Source organism: Monodelphis domestica, chromosome 4 (genome assembly GCF_027887165.1).
Source record: "Monodelphis domestica isolate mMonDom1 chromosome 4, mMonDom1.pri, whole genome shotgun sequence".
Lineage (NCBI taxonomy): Eukaryota > Metazoa > Chordata > Mammalia > Didelphimorphia > Didelphidae > Monodelphis > Monodelphis domestica.
The window spans coordinates 418,198,806-418,218,255 of NC_077230.1; the positions used below are offsets into that span (position 1 = coordinate 418,198,806).

At 47.3% G+C, this 19,450-nt stretch overlaps 1 protein-coding gene across 4 annotated transcripts in view; it reads right to left on the reverse strand.

Annotated features, from left to right (window-relative positions):
- RYR1 (ryanodine receptor 1) overlaps positions 1-19,450 on the reverse strand; it is a 96,051-nt gene that overhangs the window by 59,796 nt on the left and 16,805 nt on the right. For all 4 annotated transcript variants that reach the window (XM_056796146.1, XM_056796144.1, XM_056796145.1 and 1 more), the window contains exons 18-32: positions 17,413-17,654; positions 16,801-16,993; positions 15,286-15,502; positions 12,668-12,772; positions 12,373-12,476; positions 11,904-11,987; positions 10,644-10,951; positions 9,937-10,139; positions 8,437-8,611; positions 7,782-7,990; positions 6,156-6,568; positions 5,549-5,681; positions 5,211-5,371; positions 1,057-1,222; positions 378-464 (exon numbers count right to left, since the gene is read on the reverse strand). In XM_056796146.1, coding sequence (XP_056652124.1) covers positions 378-464; positions 1,057-1,222; positions 5,211-5,371; positions 5,549-5,681; positions 6,156-6,568; positions 7,782-7,990; positions 8,437-8,611; positions 9,937-10,139; positions 10,644-10,951; positions 11,904-11,987; positions 12,373-12,476; positions 12,668-12,772; positions 15,286-15,502; positions 16,801-16,993; positions 17,413-17,654 — 2,800 coding nt within the window. The remainder of the gene's footprint in view (positions 1-377; positions 465-1,056; positions 1,223-5,210; positions 5,372-5,548; positions 5,682-6,155; positions 6,569-7,781; positions 7,991-8,436; positions 8,612-9,936; positions 10,140-10,643; positions 10,952-11,903; positions 11,988-12,372; positions 12,477-12,667; positions 12,773-15,285; positions 15,503-16,800; positions 16,994-17,412; positions 17,655-19,450) is intronic.

Here is a 19,450-nt window from a genome sequence, read left to right on the forward strand (position 1 = left end):
TTCACGGATCACACACCTCAGCCAATGAACATTCACTCCATTACTCAGTCCCTGCCCTCTCCATTGGTCACTCACTTTGCCCGTGTATCATTTAATCCACCTGTTCATCAGTCTATCTACCCTGAACCCCATCTATTGACCACTGTGTCCATTCGTGGATGACTTTCTCCTTTCATTCATCCTTCTATTCATCCCTCACCCAACTCACCCATCACTCATTTCATCCATCCGTCCATGCCAAATGTCCTTCATCTGTACCACTTCTTCCAGGAAGCTCCTGATGGTCCCCTGGGACCCCTCCCGCCTCCGAGATCTTCCAACCCCCACCCCGCACCCCCACAGCCCGTGCCCCAATGCCACAATCCCTGCCCCATCACCTTTAGCTTTCCCAGCTCAAATTGTATAACATTTTGGTTGGTGGGCAGTACAAAAGCAGCTGGAAATAACTTTGTGTTTGGTTCCACCTGGTGGACAAAGTAGGGAAGACATGAGACGTGAACCACAGCTGGACAGCAGGGGGACTCTGCTCCAGCAAGGCCAAAAGAAAGTGAGGAAGGAGCCCGTTGTGGGTCCAAATGACGGAGACCGAAGACCCTGGGACTCAACCCCAACCTCCCTCATTCTGCCTCATCAGACTGTCAAGGTGTCCCAATTCCTGGCCTCTCCAGCTCACTGTGGTCCCCTCCCTCCCCTGGCCCCCCCAAACCCTCCTTGGCCCCCCCCTCCTCTCCCAAACTGATTGCAACCCTCTCCATGAATCCTACATCCAACTTCCAGGGTCACAAGTAGCCCGAGGAGTTCCTAAAGAACTTTGGCCCGCACACGGGGGGGGGGGGGGGGGGGGGGGGGCGTGAGCTTGAGTCTTGCCTCCTCAGTTACAGGTGAAGCCAGCCTGTGGCAGTCCCTGCTCAGTCTCCCCGTGGGGTGATGGGAAATAAGAGCCGAAGGCAAGACTCAGGGAAACTTGGGCATGGGTGGATTGAAGGGAAAATCCATTTGGGGCATCTGGTCCAATGGCTGGGGGAGGAGTGGAAGGCTCCTCGGTGCTGGACTGACCTGGAAAAAGGTGTTGCTCTCTTTTCCATTGGCCGTGAAGGTCATAAGGCCAGTGGCCAGGTCCACCAGGCAGCCGATGACCATGTCTGTGTGGCTAATGCGTCCTTGCTGTCCCGGACTCACGAAGTCCCCACCCCACACCATGTAGCAGTTACTGCGCTTCAAACTAGCCAAGAGAAAGGAGAGGGAGTGAGTAGCGGCTGCTCTGAGCCCCAGCCCCAAGAGCTCCAAGATTCAGACCCTGAGCTTGAACCCAGGATTCTTCAGCCTCTCGAATCCAGAACCTGACTCTAGAAAGAAGTCCAGAGACCCTAAACCCAGAGGCATGCCCCCTCCACAGAAAACCACTCAACCTTGAGCCCTGGGAACTCCCAGAGCCCCAAGTCAAAGGAACTCGAGCTGGAAGGGACCTTGGGGGTCCTCTAGGTCACCCCCTCAATTCAGTCTGTCAACAAGCATTTACGAAGCACCTACTATGTGCCTGGCACTGTACTGAGCACCAAGAATATAAAAGAAAGGCGAAAACACAGTCGTTCCCCTCAAGGAACTTATGTTCTAGCAGGGCAAAGAAGTGAGTAATGATGTATAGCAGGACATTTCAGGTGATCTTTGAGGGCAAGCACTAATAGCCATTGGGGCTAGGAAAGGCCAGCTTTGAGTTGAGACTTGAAGGAAGCCAAGAAATCCAGGAGGCAGAGGGGAAGAGGAAGAGTGCCCCAGGCTTGGGGGCAGCCAGGAAGATGCCCGTTCAGAGTCAAGAGATGGGATGTTGAGTTTGGGGAACAACAAAATAGCCAGTGTTACTAGATCGTGGCAAGTATGGAAGAGAGTGAGGAGAATGGAAGAAGACTGGAAAAGTAAGAAGGGGTCAAGTTGAGAAGGGATTGGAAAGCCAAAGAGAGCCTCTTCTATTTGATTCTGGAGGCAATAGGGAGCTACTGCAGTTTATTGAGCAGGGGGTGACATTGTCATTCTTGCACTCTAGGAAAATCACTCTACAGTTGAATGAAAGAGAGACTGGAATAGGGGGAGACTTGAGGCAGGCAAATCCTCAAGCAGATACTGCAATAGTCCAGATGTGACATAATGAGGGTCTACAGAAAAGGGTTGTGAAGAAATGACAAGAATGGAAAAACGGGAATGAGGAGTGAGGGATGATATGGAAGTTGCATGCTTGAATGCCTTTTCCAGGGAAGCTGCTAAGAGGGGAGGGTTTAGAGGAATAGATATGGATTGAGTTGATGCCTACCAGATATCCAGTTTGAGATGGCCAAAAGGCAGTTGGTGATGTAGGACTGCAGCTCAGGAGAGAGAGTTGGGGTTGGGAGCTAGAGATGATCATTAAACCCAGAGTGACTGTTGAAATCACTAACCAGAGAAGTACAAGAGAAGAGAAGAGGTCCCAGGATAGAACCCCCAGGGATACCCACAAGGCAGCGGGAAAGACTTGGATGAAGGTCAGGTAGAGAAGGAGGAAACCCAGGACTTGGGAGGTAAAATGACACTGCCAGGGTCACAAAGTTTGTATGTGAGTGAGAGAATTGGGATCTGAACTCAGGTCCTCTGCCTGTCTTTCATAGTATGAATGTCAGAGCTTGCAGGACCCTTAGAATAGTTAATAGTGTCAGAACAGGGAGCACGCTTAGAACAGAGATCATTGGAGCTGGGAGAACCCTTAAAACAGAGAATATCACAAGAGAAAGAACCGTGGGAGTAGAAATGCAGAAGAAAAACATGATTTACCATTTGTTTATGTGGGTATGCGATTTGGCTTAAAAGATTGCTCTGTTACAAGAATGAGTAGCAAGGAAATGGGTTCTGAGTGATAACACATGTATAATCCAGTGGAACTGCTTGTCAGCTCCAAGAGAGGGGAGAGAAGAGAGGAGGGAGAGAACATGAATCGTATAACCATGGAAAAATATTAAAATAAAAGAACAGGAAATGTCAGCGTTGGGAGAACCCTTAGAATAGAGACTGTCAGAGCTGGGAGAACCCTTGGAACAGAGAATGTCAGAGCTGGGAGGGCCCTTGGAACAGAGAATGTCAGAGCTGGGAGAATCCTTGGAACAGAGAATGTCAGAGCTGGGAGAACCCTTGGAACAGAGAATGTCAGAGCTGGGAGAACCCTTGGAACAGAGAATGTCAGAGCTGGGAGAACCCTTGGAACACAGAATGTCAGAGCTGGGAGAACCCTTGGAACAGAGAATGTCAGAGCTGGGAGAACCCTTGGAACACAGAATGTCAGAGCTGGGAGAACCCTTGGAACACAGAATGTCAGAGCTGGGAGAACCCTTGGAACACAGAATGTCAGAGCTGGGAGAACCCTTGGAACACAGAATGTCAGAGCTGGGAGAACCCTTGGAACACAGAATGTCAGAGCTGGGAGAACCCTTGGAACACAGAATGTCAGAGCTGGGAGAACCCTTGGAACACAGAATGTCAGAGCTGGGAGAACCCTTGGAACACAGAATGTCAGAGCTGGGAGAACCCTTGGAACACAGAATGTCAGAGCTGGGAGAACCCTTGGAACACAGAATGTCAGAGCTGGGAGAACCCTTGGAACACAGAATGTCAGAGCTGGGAGAACCCTTGGAACACAGAATGTCAGAGCTGGGAGAACCCTTGGAACACAGAATGTCAGAGCTGGGAGAACCCTTGGAACACAGAATGTCAGAGCTGGGAGAACCCTTGGAACACAGAATGTCAGAGCTGGGAGAACCCTTGGAACACAGAATGTCAGAGCTGGGAGAACCCTTGGAACACAGAATGTCAGAGCTGGGAGAACCCTTGGAACACAGAATGTCAGAGCTGGGAGAACCCTTGGAACACAGAATGTCAGAGCTGGGAGAACCCTTGGAACACAGAATGTCAGAGCTGGGAGAACCCTTGGAACACAGAATGTCAGAGCTGGGAGAACCCTTGGAACACAGAATGTCAGAGCTGGGAGAACCCTTGGAACACAGAATGTCAGAGCTGGGAGAACCCTTGGAACACAGAATGTCAGAGCTGGGAGAACCCTTGGAACACAGAATGTCAGAGCTGGGAGAACCCTTGGAACACAGAATGTCAGAGCTGGGAGAACCCTTGGAACACAGAATGTCAGAGCTGGGAGAACCCTTAGAACAGAGAATGGCAGAGCTGGGAGGGCCCTTAGAACAGAGAATGGCAGAGCTGGGAGGGGCCTTGGAAATCATCTAGTCCACTACTTCCAGTTTAAATCAAAAGAACCAAAGGTGAGAAAGGAGAAATGATTTGTGGCAGTAATACCATTCAATTGCGTGCTCCCCTCTATGGGTCTTCCATCCAAACCTTGCTCAGGAAGCCTTCCCTGACACTCCTGATTCTTACTAATCTCTTTTCTCTCTCACTTTTCTTCCAACTGTTCTGATTTGTGTCTGTCCATATTTCATGCCCCACGGAGAATGTAAACTTCGTAAGACAGAGACAATTGCTCTTCTGCCTGCTTCCCTAACGCACTGCCTGGCACATAGTAGGTGCCTCATCAATGCTTATTGGATTGGGATGAAGACTCCAGACAGGGCATATGAGGAGCTTTTCCCTGCTCTTAAGGCAGGGATGCAAGAATGGGACCATGTAGGGAAAGAACAAAGAATTAAAGAATTCCTAGACGTCTCACAGACAGTAAGAAAGCATGAACTTAATGCTTGTTGGGGTCTGCTTGCCTAGATGACTGGAAGTCCTTGAAGTCCTGTGTCTGTATTCCTGGACTCTAGGACAATATCCGAAGTTCAAGGACAAGCCTATTAAGTGTCTAGGGTCCTTTGCACATAGTAGGTGCTTAACCATCATTTATGCAATTCAGATGTTCATAGATTTCAAGCTGAAAGGAACCTGAATGATCATTGAGGCCAATTCCCTTATTTTACAGATCAGAAAGCAGAGGTCCATTCCCCTGTGATTCTAGACTCTTCCACCGAGATACACTCCTTTGACCCTTTCATTTTATAGGTGGATAAACTGAGGAACAAGGCTGTTACGTGACTTTTCTAAGGTCATCCAGCAAGTTGTCAGAGTTCCTTTTTCAAAGCTTGTGGCTTTCCCCACCCTCTGAGGCTGCCTGCCCTCCCTTCCCCGAGCCTTTCGGCTCTCTAATGCCCAGCCCTCAGAGTCCAGATCTCCAGGGTCCCGACCTGTTGTGTACGTTGCCTCGCTCATCCCCCATGGTCACCGTCACAACCCGGACTTTGGTGAGGTCAAAATTCATGTCATACTGGTGGTAGTCTGGGGTGACCCAGCCCACCCACACTGAGCTGGGCTCCTGGCCCGCGAACACCCGGACCGAGTAGTAATACTAGGAAAAAGAAAGAGAGACGTAGAACGGGGAAGAACAGAGGGACCCCCGAGCCCTCCAGCAGCCCCTGGGAATGCTGGGAGAACCAGGCGATCTTGACAGAAGAATCCTATTAAGAGACTAGATGCTGGGGTCTGAAGCCGGCCCCAAAGGGCTCCACCTTCTCCCCTAACATACCGTGGTGGTGTTGAGGATAATCTCAGGGTCATCCCTATTGTCAGCCGGCACCACGTCCCGAGGGAGTCGGGGCAAAGCAGGTGTGGCCGGTGCCTGAGTCATCATGGCTGCCTTCTTGGCTTTGAACAAGAACCTGGAGGGTGGAGGGGGATGCGGAGAGCAGATGACAGAAGAGCCCCATCCTTAGAGCCGCCTTTTCTGATGTCTGTGTTTCTGACATCGTGATATCTGCTCCCTCTCCCCGACTTCCCCTAAAAATGTCCCCACGGCACCCACTGGAGGGAAGAGGCTCCTGGGCTGTGTTGGGAGCCCCTTGAAATCGTTGAGGACCCTTTGGGAGATGCCCGGCTGGGCACTGGGGGCTGCTCTGATTAGACCTAGCCCTCTGGATGTGCGAGAAGGCAATCTTAGGATCACAGGATCTAGAGGGGCTTTGGACACCGTCCTGTCCATCCCTCTCATTTGCTAGGTGACGCTCCACAGCTAGGAGGGGGCAGAGCTAGCATTCGAACCCAAGTCTGCCGGGTACAGATGCCATGTTGCCTCTCTTTGGGTTGAGATCGCCATGCTCAGGGTATTGCCCCAGACCGTGCCCCACTCCACTCACCCCCTCTTCTTGCTCTTCTCGGTGGCAGAATCCTTCTCATTCTCGGCCCGGGCTGGGGTCCCTCCCGTCGCCTCAGCCCCTGTCGGAGAAGGTCCCCCCGCTGCCCCGTCTTTGGAGGCTCCCCCCGGGCCCTCCTTGTTTCCCTCAGCCTCGCCCTGGCGTCCTGCCGAACGTTGCAGCTGCTCGTAGTCGGGGTCAGGCTCAGCCGCCCGGACCTCATCATCCCCGGGGGGCTGGGGGCCCGGCGGGGCCAGAGGAGTGGCCCCCGGAGTACAGCGGAAATGCTGGTAGAACTGGACAGGAAGGCTCAGTCTCAGGAACATCATCTCCACCAGGCTGTTCTGGGAGCCCCACGTGCGATGTGTCAGGCGCAGGCAGGGAGGGGTGTCCACAGTGCCATCCACTCGGGTCACCTGTGGGAATGGCCGGGGGATTTGGCGTCGGGCACATCGGAACCGCCGAGCAAAGAGGCTCCGGGACCTTTCTCCATCTCCTCGGCTGCCCGCGGTCCTCCTTCCCACCTCCCACCAACCTCCTCTGCCCATTATTGCATTTATTTTGTTGGAACGTTCTTGTCGAATCTTTCATTGGGATGCAAACTTGCCATGACTGGGGATCCTTTCCTTCTCTGTACTCTATCCCTGTTTCCTAGCACAGCACCCGACACATAGCAGGCGCTTAATAGATGTCTGTTGCTTGATTAGTTAGATCTAGTTAAGATAAGCTGGATGGCTCAGTGGATGGAGAGCCAGACCTAGAGACAGGAGGTCCTGGGTTCAAATCTGACCTCAGACACTTCCCAGCTGTGTGACCCTGGGCAAGTCACTTAACCCCCACTGTCTAGCCCTTATCACTCTTCTGCCTTGGAACCAATCCACAGTATTGATCCTAAGATGGAAGGGAAGGGTTAAAAAAAAAAAAGATAAACCAGACTAAGCTCAGTCTCAACTAGTGGGAACAAGGAATTATTCCCCTGGAAGTGGGCACACTATTCAAATTCCCATTAGCCATTGCTATTGGCCAAGGGCGATGACCACGCTTTCCGTAATCATAAGCCGCATTAATGGGAACTTGAATCCTACAGTCACTTCAGGGCACTCACTAGGACTTAGCTGTAAAATAATGATGGGAAACGGTACACGTTAGTGCAGAAGGTAGCGAACTGCCCCTCCGTACTGGCACTTCTCTAGATCTCACACCAGAATTAGAATATCTTGGCTGGGAGGGACTTTATTGTTTATCTAGTTTGGGTCATTTTTCAGTTGTGTCCGACTCGTCTTCATGACCACTTGTGGGGTTTTCTTGGCAAAGATCCTGGAGCGGTTCGCCATTCTCTGCTTTAGCTCATTTTACAGATGAGGAAACTGAGGGCATCAAGGTTAAATGCCTTGCTTAGGGTCACACAGATTTTAAGTGGCAGATGTCAGATTTGAACTCACGTCCTTCTGACCCCAGCCCAGCTTCCCTACCCTGTGGGGAGTCACATCCCAAGCTCCAATCTCCTCACTCCCAGTTCAGCGCATCCCCCATTGATAACAGCCGTAGAGGAGACCCAAAGGATCATGTGAGTGGGAGGAAGGCAGGAGAGCAGCTGGGGTAGCTCTAGAGGGCAAGAGGAGGTCTCACCTCATAGTGGGGGTGGTCTGGAGGCATAGGTTCAAACTGGGGCAGGCTCTTGCTGAACCAGGTGGTGACGGGCCGCTGCATGTTGATGGCGAAAGGTTCGAAGCCCTCCTGGAGTCCACAGATGGTGAAGTAGCGAAGAGATCCCACGTCCTGGCCTAAATTTAGGCGTCCTACCTGGCCCAGACCCAGGCTGCAGACAGGGAGGAATCCTGGATGGGAGGGAGGGTGAGAGGGGCATAGGGTGAGGAGACGAGGATCACAGGGACTCAGAGGTAGATAATAATAGCTTCCATGTCACTGAGGCTGTTAAGTTTACAAAACCCTTTTTTTTTATAGCAACTTGGGTAAAATAACAAGAAGAACAAGAGCAGCAATGACTGGTATTGACCCAGAGCTTTAACCTTTGTAAAGCACTTTTGAAATATTATCGCATTTTATAGGATACCTGAGAGGTTTGTACTTATTACCCCCATTTTACAGATGAAGAAACTGAGGCAGAGAGTAGGTAAGTGACTTGTGACACGTAGCTAATAAGTATCTGAGTTGATATTTGGATCTACATCCAAGTGTTTCCTTCTACTGTCGCCTCAAGGGAGTCTCAAGAATTCTGGGGACAAGGGGAGGCGGGAGGAAGGGCTAAGATGGGTATCCTCACCATCTCCGATCTCGATATCCTTGAAGGCTGTCTCTGAGCCTGAGTCGGACATAAGCACTTCTCCATTGAGTGTGAAGAGGATGTTGTTCTCCGTGAGGTCAATCATACATCCAACCACATCTCCTGGTTGCCAGGGTCGCCCAAATGGTTCACTGCCCATGTGCCAGCGCTGCCCCTGCAGAAATGCCGAGAGAGGGATCCTCGTGGATAAGAGAGAGCATCACAGGGATATAAAGAACAGAGAAGCGGACAGACAGATGGAAAAACACAAAGAAAACAGGGTAGTTTTCAGGAACAGAAGAATGAAGAGGATACTTAGCGACATCTTAATTCCCTGCCATCGCCCTGTGTTCTTCCTCTCCTCTTTCGGTGTCTGCCAGTATTCTCATCTTAGGCAAAAATGTGGATAGATGTGTGCATGGATTATGTATGAACAGAAGGAGAGAATGGATGGATGGATGAGTAGGTGAGTGAATCAAGAGACCAAAGGGTACGAAGGTGAAGATCTTAGGTATATGAATGATTGAGCAAATGAATGAAAATTCAGATGAATGAATGAATGAATCAATCAATCAATAGAGAGGTGGGTGAATAAATAATAAGATGGGCAGATGGGGGGCAGCTGGGTAGTTCAGTGGATTGAGAGTCAAGCCTAGAGATGGGAGGTCCTGGGTTCAAATCTGGCCTCAGACACTTCCCAGCTGTATGACCCTGGGCAAGTCACTTGACTCCCCCCTCCCCCCATTGCTTAGCCTTACTGCTCTTCTGCCTTGGAACTAAGACACAATATTGATTCCAAGACAGAAGGTAAGGGTCTAAAAAATAAAGATAGGCAAATGCAGGCCCAGAGATGGGAGGTCCTGAGTTCAAATCTGGGCCCAAGCCCTTATTGTTCTTCTGCTTTGGAACCACTATGTAGTATTGATTCTAAGATAGAATAAGTATTTAAAAAATAAAGTGGGGAGAGGTGAATGAATGAATCAATGAAAGAACATTTGGAAAGCTAGCTGGGTGAATAGACGAATAAGTAGATAAAAAATCAATAAATAGATGGGTGGATGAAGGGAAGAATATTCATAGACGAAGAGAGAAAAATTGCCCTTTGGGGTTTTTTGTGACTCATTTTCCTCTCGGTTCTGCATCAGAGTTCATTTTGAAAGTGGATGTCTGTGGGACAGTATTGAGATGAGTGGGAGGAAGGAAGGGAGAAATGTTGTCGATGGGCCCTGATAGTTCCTAGGGCCCATCTTGCCTCTCTCAGCGGAAGCCCAGGCAGAGAGCATGACCCTGCCTTCTGCAGAAGGGTGGGGAAAAAGAGATTCCTCCTTGGGAGAACAAGTCAGATGGACTGGAGGTTCATCGAGGAGGAAGGCCAAGGACATTGCTGAGCTACAGCAAGCCTGGGGAGAGGAGTCTCCCTAGAGGAAATGTAGGTGGCTGGGTACAAGAAGCTGAGTTTAGGAAGATGGGAGAGGGGCAAGGTGGGCAGGAGGTACTCACTCGGTGGCCATTGAAGACGTAAGCCAAATCGTCTGCTCCCAACTCGACATCCGGCCTCAGCTCTGGCCGGGCCCAGCCTACACGCATCTCTCCAGTGGTGACAGCCTCAAACTCAAAATACCAGCGGCCGCTCTGAACTGCGTATGTGCGTTCTGCCCGGAAGATGCGCACTCGGTCCCCCTTTGCTTGGCTCTCCACTTGGCCTGGATGCAGGAAACACCAAGGAAGGGGATGGGTGAGAAGCGACCAAATAGTGAGGAACATAATGGGGATGAATTGGATAAAGGGGAAAGAGGTTTCCAAGGATTTGGGCACGTGGGGGAGTCAAAGGGCCATCGCGAGGGGAGGAAGAGAGAAGTCAAAAAGAGAGAGATGTAGGGATAGAAAAAGAAGGGGCAAGGGAAAGGAGAGAAGAGAAGACATCAGGAAAATGGAAGAAAGAAAAAAGACAGGAAAAACTGAACGAGAGATGAAAAGACAGAGAGGGAGATGAGAGACAGAGAGAGGGAGGGAAAACAGAGAGTGAGGGGGGAGGGAAGGAAAGGAGAGAGATGGAAGGAGAAAGAACTAGAGAGTCAGGTAGGGGAGGAGAGAAAAGAGCATAGAAAAGGAGAGAAAGATGGATCCTCTCTGGTTTGGTAAAAAGCTAGGCTCCTGGATCCTAAAGGTGAATGAGGGCTCAAAGACCTTGGATTGGGATCACTCACTGGACTCCTGGTCAGGTGGCTCAATGTTGTAGCCATAACCCAAGAGAGTGCGCACGGCTTGGCAGAGGCTGTCTCTGTTGCTACGCTTGGTGGCTTCATCCAGGAGGCGGTAGGGGACAAGGCGGGGATTCCTCCGGGCAGGGATGTCTTGGACAGCACTATAGCTCCAGCCTTGACCCACACGGTCTCTTGCCCACACATTGTGCCCATTCTCAGCCAACCGATCAACAAGCGTCGTTTGTGCTGGTGTTAACTTCACGTGGCTTAGGTCCAATGGAGCTGGCTTATACCGATTACTCATCATGTACCTGTGGATGCCCCAAAGCACTGACCTCTAACCTCTGACCTTCTGGCCCCCCTCATCTCTGACTCTGTTACCAAGAATGACAATTATAAGGGAGTTGGGAGGCTTTCTAGAGTGATCCAGACATGAGCAATTATCTTCTTCTTAACATCCCTGACAAGGGATCTCAGCTTAACCCACCACCTCCTAGGGCAGGTAGCCCATTCCACTTTGGGTTGGATCTAAGAGTCAGTCAATAAACATGTGAGGAAGCCTTTTCTGATATTAAGTCCATATCTGCCTTGAAGCAATCTCCCCTCACTCCAGAACAAGTCCACAGCTCTTCCAGGAGACAGATAGCACTTCAGATACTTGAATACAGCTCTCATGCAATCCCACCCCTCCAGGCTAAAGATCCCCAGTCCCTTGAATTGATCTTCATAGGCCCTATGCTCACTAGTTCTCTTTCCCTTCTGGTTACCCTCCTCTGGACACACTCATTTTCCAATGGCCTTAAAGATGTGCTGCTCAGAATAAAACACCAGACTCTAGATGAATCTGGTGGTGTGACCAGGGCCAAGGAGAGGGTCGCTATCCCCTGTCCCTTGGTCTTGGTCTCCCTGAATGTGATGGCTTAAGGTAGTAATGTTGTATCTGAATGTCAACAGTGGCTGATAATTTGGCTGGTGATATTGAGGTTAGATCCCACTAACACACCGTAGGTCTAGTCATGCCTCACCAACCTATCTCTACCTGTGCAGCTGAGTTTGGGGGCCCAGAGGGTAGACTTTATATTTCTCCTTTACATTTTATCTCTGTAGACCTAGTCCCCCAGTCTTGTCTACTAAGACATTTGTGGACTCTTAGCCTCTAAAACCTTCCCCTTTGATCCCATGATCCCTTGTCTTGGACCTCAACCCTCTTACCCTCTCTATGTCCCATCCCCGATACTTCACTCCAGGCTCCTCCAAACTCACGTCTTGGGGAGTTTCGTCTTCTTGAGGTTCTCCTCAGCCTTCTCATCAGCCATGCCTACATGGCACCCCAAAGCCAGCAAGGTCCTACAGAGGGAGCAGGGGTCAGCCACTAAGCCCATCCCTCAAACCCACACCTTTCTCCACTCTACCTTATCCCAAGACCTCTCTTGAGTTCTCTCTGAATCAGCATCTGCCGCCACCTTTGTCTCAATCTCTGTTTTCCTGTTTCCTCATCACTCTGTGATAGTCTCTTTCTTTCCCCTCTCCCTTTCTCTCTCTATGCTTCTCCTACTTTGCTCTACCTTTCTCCCTCACAGCCCATTTCTTGGTCTTTCCATTGACCTTAGATCACAGATTGTCTCTGTTTCCCATTTTATCTATGCATCCTTCTCACCCCCAAGTCTGTGCTTTTCCCTCTTTCTCTTTCTCTCAGCTTCCATGTCTCTATCCCCAATTCCAGTCTCCTTACTTGAGTGTCTCCCCTGACATCTGAAGATTGTAGTTTCTCTCAGGCTCTGGAAGGTTGTGAAAGTCCACTAGGCATGGGTGAAGCCGTTTGTTATCATCCCGTACCTGTTTTGGTGAAGGGGATGTCATTGGGGCAATTAGAAGTCATTTCCAGATTCTAGTCTGGGCATATCCCAGACTTCATCCTTCCTTCCCTTCATTCCCATGTCCATCAAGACACCTTTTATTCTATGATGGGAAAATCCTCCCTCCTCCCAGGGCCAGTTTCTCAATCCCACTGGAGTCAGTCTTCTCACCGGGCCATAGGTCCATCCTTGCTCAATGCGAGTCAGAGCCCAGAGCTCATGGATGTTTTCTGCCAACTTCTCTCGGATCCGCTCCAGGTGAGGTGGCAAAACAATCTTTGGAAGAGTAATGGCCATGTGAAGTCACTGGCCTCCCACTGATGTGATCCCTCCCCCTATTTCCTCTTAGTCTTCCTAGGACCTTTCTTTCTCCTTTCTCCTAGGCTTAAGGATCAGCTCCCTTTGCTCCTGTCTAACTCTAAACAGTAGTTATGGAACCTCATTGTTCAAAAACAGAGCCCCCCAGCTACTCATTTCCTCCTTACCCATTCTAAGATCAACAGGGACTTATTTGAAGTTTTTGATTTCCTCTTCTGTTAATATGGGTGATTTATAGTTTTGCAAACGTTCATCCATTTCACTTAGATTTTCACTTATTGGTATATAATTGGGTAAAATAACTCCTAATAATTACTTTAATTTCATCTTCATTGATAGTGAGTTTGCCCTTTTTTGTTTTTGATACTAGTAATTTGATATTCTTTCATTTTTTAAGTTAAATTAACCTGTGGTTTGTTTTATTGATTTTTCTTCCTCATAAAACCAGCTCCTACATTTCTTTATTAGTTTAATGGTCTTTTTACTTTCAATTTTATTTATTTCTCCTTTAATTTTCAGGATTTCCATTTTGGTGTTTACTTGGAGATTTTTTTAAAAATCTGTTCTTTTTTCCTAGTCTTTTTTTTTTAAGTCACATGCCCAATTCATTGATCTGCTCTTTCTTTCATTGTTGTATGCATTTAGAGGTATAATTATTCCCCTCATACTTCATTGGCTACATTCCACAAATTTTGGTATGTTTCCTCATTGTTGTAATTCTCTTTAATGAAATTATCAATTTCTCCCCTAAGGTTTGTTCTTTGACCCACTCATTCTTTAGGATTAGGTTATTTGATTTCCAATTAGCTTTTAATCTATGTTTCCACAACCCTTTACGGAATGTAATTTTTATTGCATTATTGTCTGAAAAGGGTATATTGAATATTTCTGCTTTTCTGCATTTTATTGTGAGGCTTATATACTCTAACACATGGCAGATTTTTGTGAAGGTGCCTTATACAGTTGGGAAAGAAGTATACTCCTTTTTGTTCCCATTCAATTTCTTCCAGAGCTCTTTCATATCTAACTTTTCTAAAATTCTATCCAGTTTCTTTCTTATTTGTCTTCTGGCTAGGTTTGTCTAGCTCTGAGAGGGGGAAGTTGAGGTCCCATGATCAGTGGAGATTTCTGATTATCTTTGTCTCCAACAAGAAAAGATCAACTGACAGAATATGAAAAAAAGACCACAAAACATAGGTTTGGCACAAGCCTTAAAGAAGATCTAGTCTGACTATTATTTTATAAAGGAGAATAGTAAGGCCCCAAGAGATCACCAAAAGATCATAAGAGCCCTCCAGACTCCAAAGAACTTAACCTTAGTATCTTTGATTCCTAACCTAGTGCTGTTTCTACAACTCCCTTCCTTGGCAGGGGAAGGGACAAGTTCCTAAGAGTCTCCAATTCTTCCTTTCCCCACATATTGTACTATAGCATCGAGGTTTAGAGCTAGGAGGGAACATAGAGGCTATCCATTCCAGCTCCCTTTTTTTACACATCAGAAAACTGAGTCCCATGAAGGTTAAATGATTTGCTCAAGGCACAGCACACAAGATCTTAGCCCCACCCCCCCAAATTTCTTAGGTCATTCCATTCATTTCTTTCTTTACCACATCTAGTTGGTGACCCCCCCCCCCATTCAGTTGAATTCAATTTATTTATTTAAAACCATTACCTCTGTCTTACTATCAATTCAGAGACAGAAGAATGGCAAAGGCTAGGCCAGGGGCCCCCAAACTTTTTACACAGGGGCTAGTTCACTGTCCCTCAGACTGTTAGAGGGCCAGACTTTAAAAATTTAACCCTAAAACTAACCCTAACTGGGCAGCAGTATACACAGTGCAGAATCCCCTCCCCCAGATCGCGGCTCACCATGCTGAGGTCTTCCATTGTGCAGCCACATAATCCTTTGCACTGTGCCTTGTTCTAAGGCGCCACACAAAGGATTATGTCACTGGAAGTAGTACTATACGTGAGCGACTTTGAAGCCATCACATACAGTGCTCCTCTCACTGACCATCAGTGAAAGAAGTGCCCCTTCTGGAAGTGCAGTGGGGGCCAGATACGTGGCCTCAGGGGGCTGCATGTGGCCTGAGGGCCATAGTTTGGGGACCCCTGGGTTAGGTAATCAGGGTTAAGTGACTTGCCCAGGGTCACATAGCCAGGAAGGGTCTGAGGTCAGATTTGAGCCCAGATCCTCTTGACTCCAGGCCTGATGCTCTATTCACTGCGTTATCTCATTTCCCTCTACAAATCAATTTGATGAGCACTAATTAAAGCACCTACCATATGCCCAGGCACCATGCTAGATGATGAGGATACAAGGATAAAAAAATGATGCACTCCTGCCCTCAGCAAGCTTCTACTCTACTGGGATTCTATTTGGATGCTGTTCATATGTGAGGCCAGACAGTTTCTCTAGGCTTCCCCTTGCTATTTTTTGCCTGACTTGTCTTACTGCCCCTGCAATTTACCTGCACAGTGTCCACAGGGCAGGGCACAAAGTCGGTGTGGGACAGGCAACAGGTAGGTCCTACGAGGTGAGGCCCATGGGGTCCTTCTCGACGGTATTCCTTAATGGGCTCTAGCCGGAGCCGCTCTCGAGGGAGTAGGGCTTCATGGCATGGGGCATATCCTGGTGGCGGGAGGAATTTGAACTCTCCATGGCGACCACCCAGGAGAAACCGGACCCTGTGTCGGAGAAGGAGAGAGGAAGGGGGCATAGGTATCATAGGGAAGCCTTGAAAGAAGTGTCTACGGTGAGAGAGTCATGTACAGGAAGGGAATTTAGGGGTGGGGGCTTGTAAAGGGATCCTGGAGGACAACAGAGCTCCCATTTCCCATGCTTGAATGTTTACAAAGTCTTTTTTCCTCAAAGAAATACTGGACAATAGGAATATTCTTTACTCCATTTTATACAGGAAGAAATTAGGCCCAGGAAAAGTGACTTTTTCATACCATGGATAACTGATGTCAGAGCTAGAATTTGAACCCAGGTCTAGTGATTTCAAGGTCTAAGACCCTTTTGTCTCATGAAGTGGTGAGGGAATAGAAATGGTACCCTTATAATTTATTTCTTCCCTCCCTTCCTCCTCTCTTTCTCCTCCTTCCTTCCTTCCTTCCTTCCTTCCTTCCTTCCTTCCTTCCTTCCATACGTCCTTCCTTCCATACTTCCTTCCTTCCTTCCTTCCTTCCTTCCTTCCTTCCTTCCTTCCTTCCTTCCTTCCTTCCTTCCTTCCTTCCTTCCTTCCTTCCTTCCTTCCTTCCTTCCTTCCTTCCTTCCTTCCTTCCTTCCTTCCTTCCTTCCTTCCTTCCTTCCTTCCTTCCTTCCTTCCTTCCTTCCTTCCTTCCTTCCTTTCTTCCTTCCTTCCTTCCTTCCTTCCTTCCTTCTTTCCTTCCTTCCTTCCTTCTTTCCTTCCTTCCTTCCTTCCTTCCTTCCTTCCTTCCTTCCTTCCTTCCTTCCTTCCTTCCTTCCTTCCTTCCTTCCTTCCTTCCTTCCTTCCTTCCTTCCTTCCTTCCTTCCTTCCTTCCTTCCTTCCTTCCTTCCTTCCTTCCTTCCTTCCTTCCTTCCTTCCTTCCTTCCTCCTTCTCTCTTTCTCTCTCTCTCTTGCCCTTCTGTTTTAGAATTGATACTAAGTACTGGTTCTAAGGCAGAAGAACACTAAGGGCTAGGTGATTAGAGTTAAGTAACTTGCCCAGGGTCACACAGCTTGAAAGTCTCTGAGTCCAGATTTGAACTCAGGATCTTCTGTCTCTGGGCCCAACTCTCTACCCATTGAGCCACCTAGCTGCCCCATGCCCTTATAATTTCACCACTTGTTCTAAAGAGACATGAGAAGGGGCCTTCACCCTGCTTTTTTGCAGAGGACGGGCACTCTGGTGTTGAATAAAGCACATTACATCAGGGTTGGAAGGGGAAGAAGAAAGGGAAGTTGACATTGATGGGAGAGAAGATGATGGAGTAGAAGCAAGGAGAGCAATCTTCTTACCGAATACCAGCAGAGAAACTCACGACAGGGAAGAAGAGCCCATCTAAGTTGAAGGCCTCAAAGACCCCTTGCACAGGGCAGCCATTAATTCGGAATGAGATGGATGGGACACTCAGGTCCAGGCAGCAGCTAACCACATCCTCAGCAGCCAGGAGGTGCTGACCTGGGGAGGCCACTGGCCTAGCCACCCGCCCTGCAATAAAGGGGTATGGGGATCACAGAAGTGGCATGGGGCAGTGGGGTCCCCATGTGATATGAGGCTCAGAGACTCTAGGAAATAGGAGTTGGAAGTCCCCATGGGTCAGAATCTGGGGAGATCAGGGACCCCAGAATACATGAAAGTCAGAGACAACTGATTCTAGGCATTATAGACCAAAGGCTGGGAATCCCAGGAAAAAGGATTCAGAAGCTGGGGATCCCCTATATTTATGGGTCTTGGCAATTATGTTTAGAAGTTAAGAGACAGTCAGGTGTCCTTATAAGGTCAGGGGTCCTTAGAAACTGGGATCAGAGAGGAGTAATTTTAGGACATTAGGGCTCAGAGCCTAGAATCTCCCTGATATCAAGACTCTAGGAAATAGGTCAGGGCTCCCAAAGTTCAGGGTAATGTACCAGACCAGAGGTGCAGTCCATCAAATCCATAGGAGTAGAGGTCGTCCCCAACACCATTGCCGCCCCAGCCTTCCCCACCTCCAGGGTAGGGGCTGTAACCCTCAGTGAGGGCCCAGCCCACCCTCAGGTGTGTAGATTGGGCAGTCAGGAAGGGTTCCACAGAGTCCACCATGACTTCAAAGTACCACTTCCCATATTGCGTGGTCCCCTCGGCCCGGCCCACGAAGATATTGGGACGTATGCTGGGAAGAGAGGTGTACAGAATGAGATACAGAATAAAGCTGATACAAAGAGCTGATAGAGGCAGGAGAGATATAGAGATAGACAATGGAGGCAGGAGAGTTCTAAAGGGAGGGTGACCTAGGAATGAAATAGGAAGGGAGGAAGACATGAGATAGAGGAAAGAAAGAGATGCTGACCCCAAAACATAAAGAACACCCATTCCTATGGAAAACACTAGAAAGCATAAGAATAAAAGGATCTTTCCTTAAAATAATAAGTATTTATTGGAAATCATCAGCAAGTATCATCTGCAATGGGGATAAATTAGAAGCTTTCCCAATAAGATTAGGGGTGAAGCAAGGATGTCCATTATCACCATGATTGTTTAATATTGACTAGAACTGCTACCTTTAGCAATTAGAGAAGAAAAATAAATTGAAGAAATTAAAGCAGGCAATGAGGAGACTAAACTATCACTCTTTGCAGATCATATGATGGTATACTTAAAGAATCCTAGAAAATCAACCAAAAGGCTAATGGAAATAAATAAAAACTTTAGCAAAGTTTCAGGATGCAAAATAAACTCACATAATCTTTAACATTTCTATGTATTTCCCAAAATACTCAGTAGCAAGAGTGAGAAAGAGAAACTCCATTTAAAGTCACTCTAGACAATATAAAATACTTGGGAATCCATTTGCTAAGACAAATGCAGGAATTATATGAACAAAATTACAAAATTATTTCCCCATAAATAAATTTAGATCTAAACAACTGGAAAAACATTAATTGTTCATGGGTAGGCTGTGCTAATATAATAAAAATTACAATCTTACCTAAATTGGTTTACTTACTTAGTACCATACCAATCAAACTACCAAAAACTTATTTTTATAGAACTAGAAAAAATAATAACAAAGTTCTTCTGGAAGAACAAAAGATTAAGAATATCAAAGGAATTAATGAAAAAAAAAGTGAAGGATGGTGGCCAAGCAGTACCAGATCTTAAATAAAGCATTGATCATCAAAACAATCTGGTACTGGCTAAGAAATAGAAGGGTGGATCAATGGAATTGACTAAGGGTAAATGACCTCAGCAAGCTAGAGTTTAATAAATCTAAAGATCCTGGCTTTTTGGATAAGTACTCACTATTTGATAAAAACTGTTGGGAAGATTGGAAAACCTATGGCAAAAATTAGGTTTAGAATAATACCTCACACTCCCTACCAAGATAAGGTCAAAATGGATATATGATATAAACATAAGCAGTGATACTATAAGTAACAGTTTACCTGACAGATCTATGGAGAAGGGAAGAATTTATGACGGATTGAGGAGAGAACATTATAAGATGTAAAATGAATAATTTTGAATATATTAAATTAAAAAGATTTTATACAAGCAAAATCAAGGTAATCAAGATTTAGAAGGAAAACAGCAAACTGGGGAAAATTTTTATAACAAATTTCTTTGATAAAGGTGTTATTTCTCAAATAAATAAAGAACAAAGTCAAATTTATAAGAATAAAAATCATTCACCAAATGATAATTGGTCAAAGGAATAGGCAGTTCTCAGATGAAGAAATCAAAGCTTTCAATAACCATATGAAAAAATGTTCTAAATCCCTCTTGATTAGAGAAATGCAAATTAAAACATCTCTGAGGTACCACCTCACATCTGTCAGATCAGCCAATATGACAGTAATGGAAAGTGATAAATATTTGAGTGTGGCAAAATTGGGACACTAAGGCATTGCTGGTGGAGTTGTGAAATGATCCAACCATTCTGGAGGGCAATTTGGAACTATGCCCAAA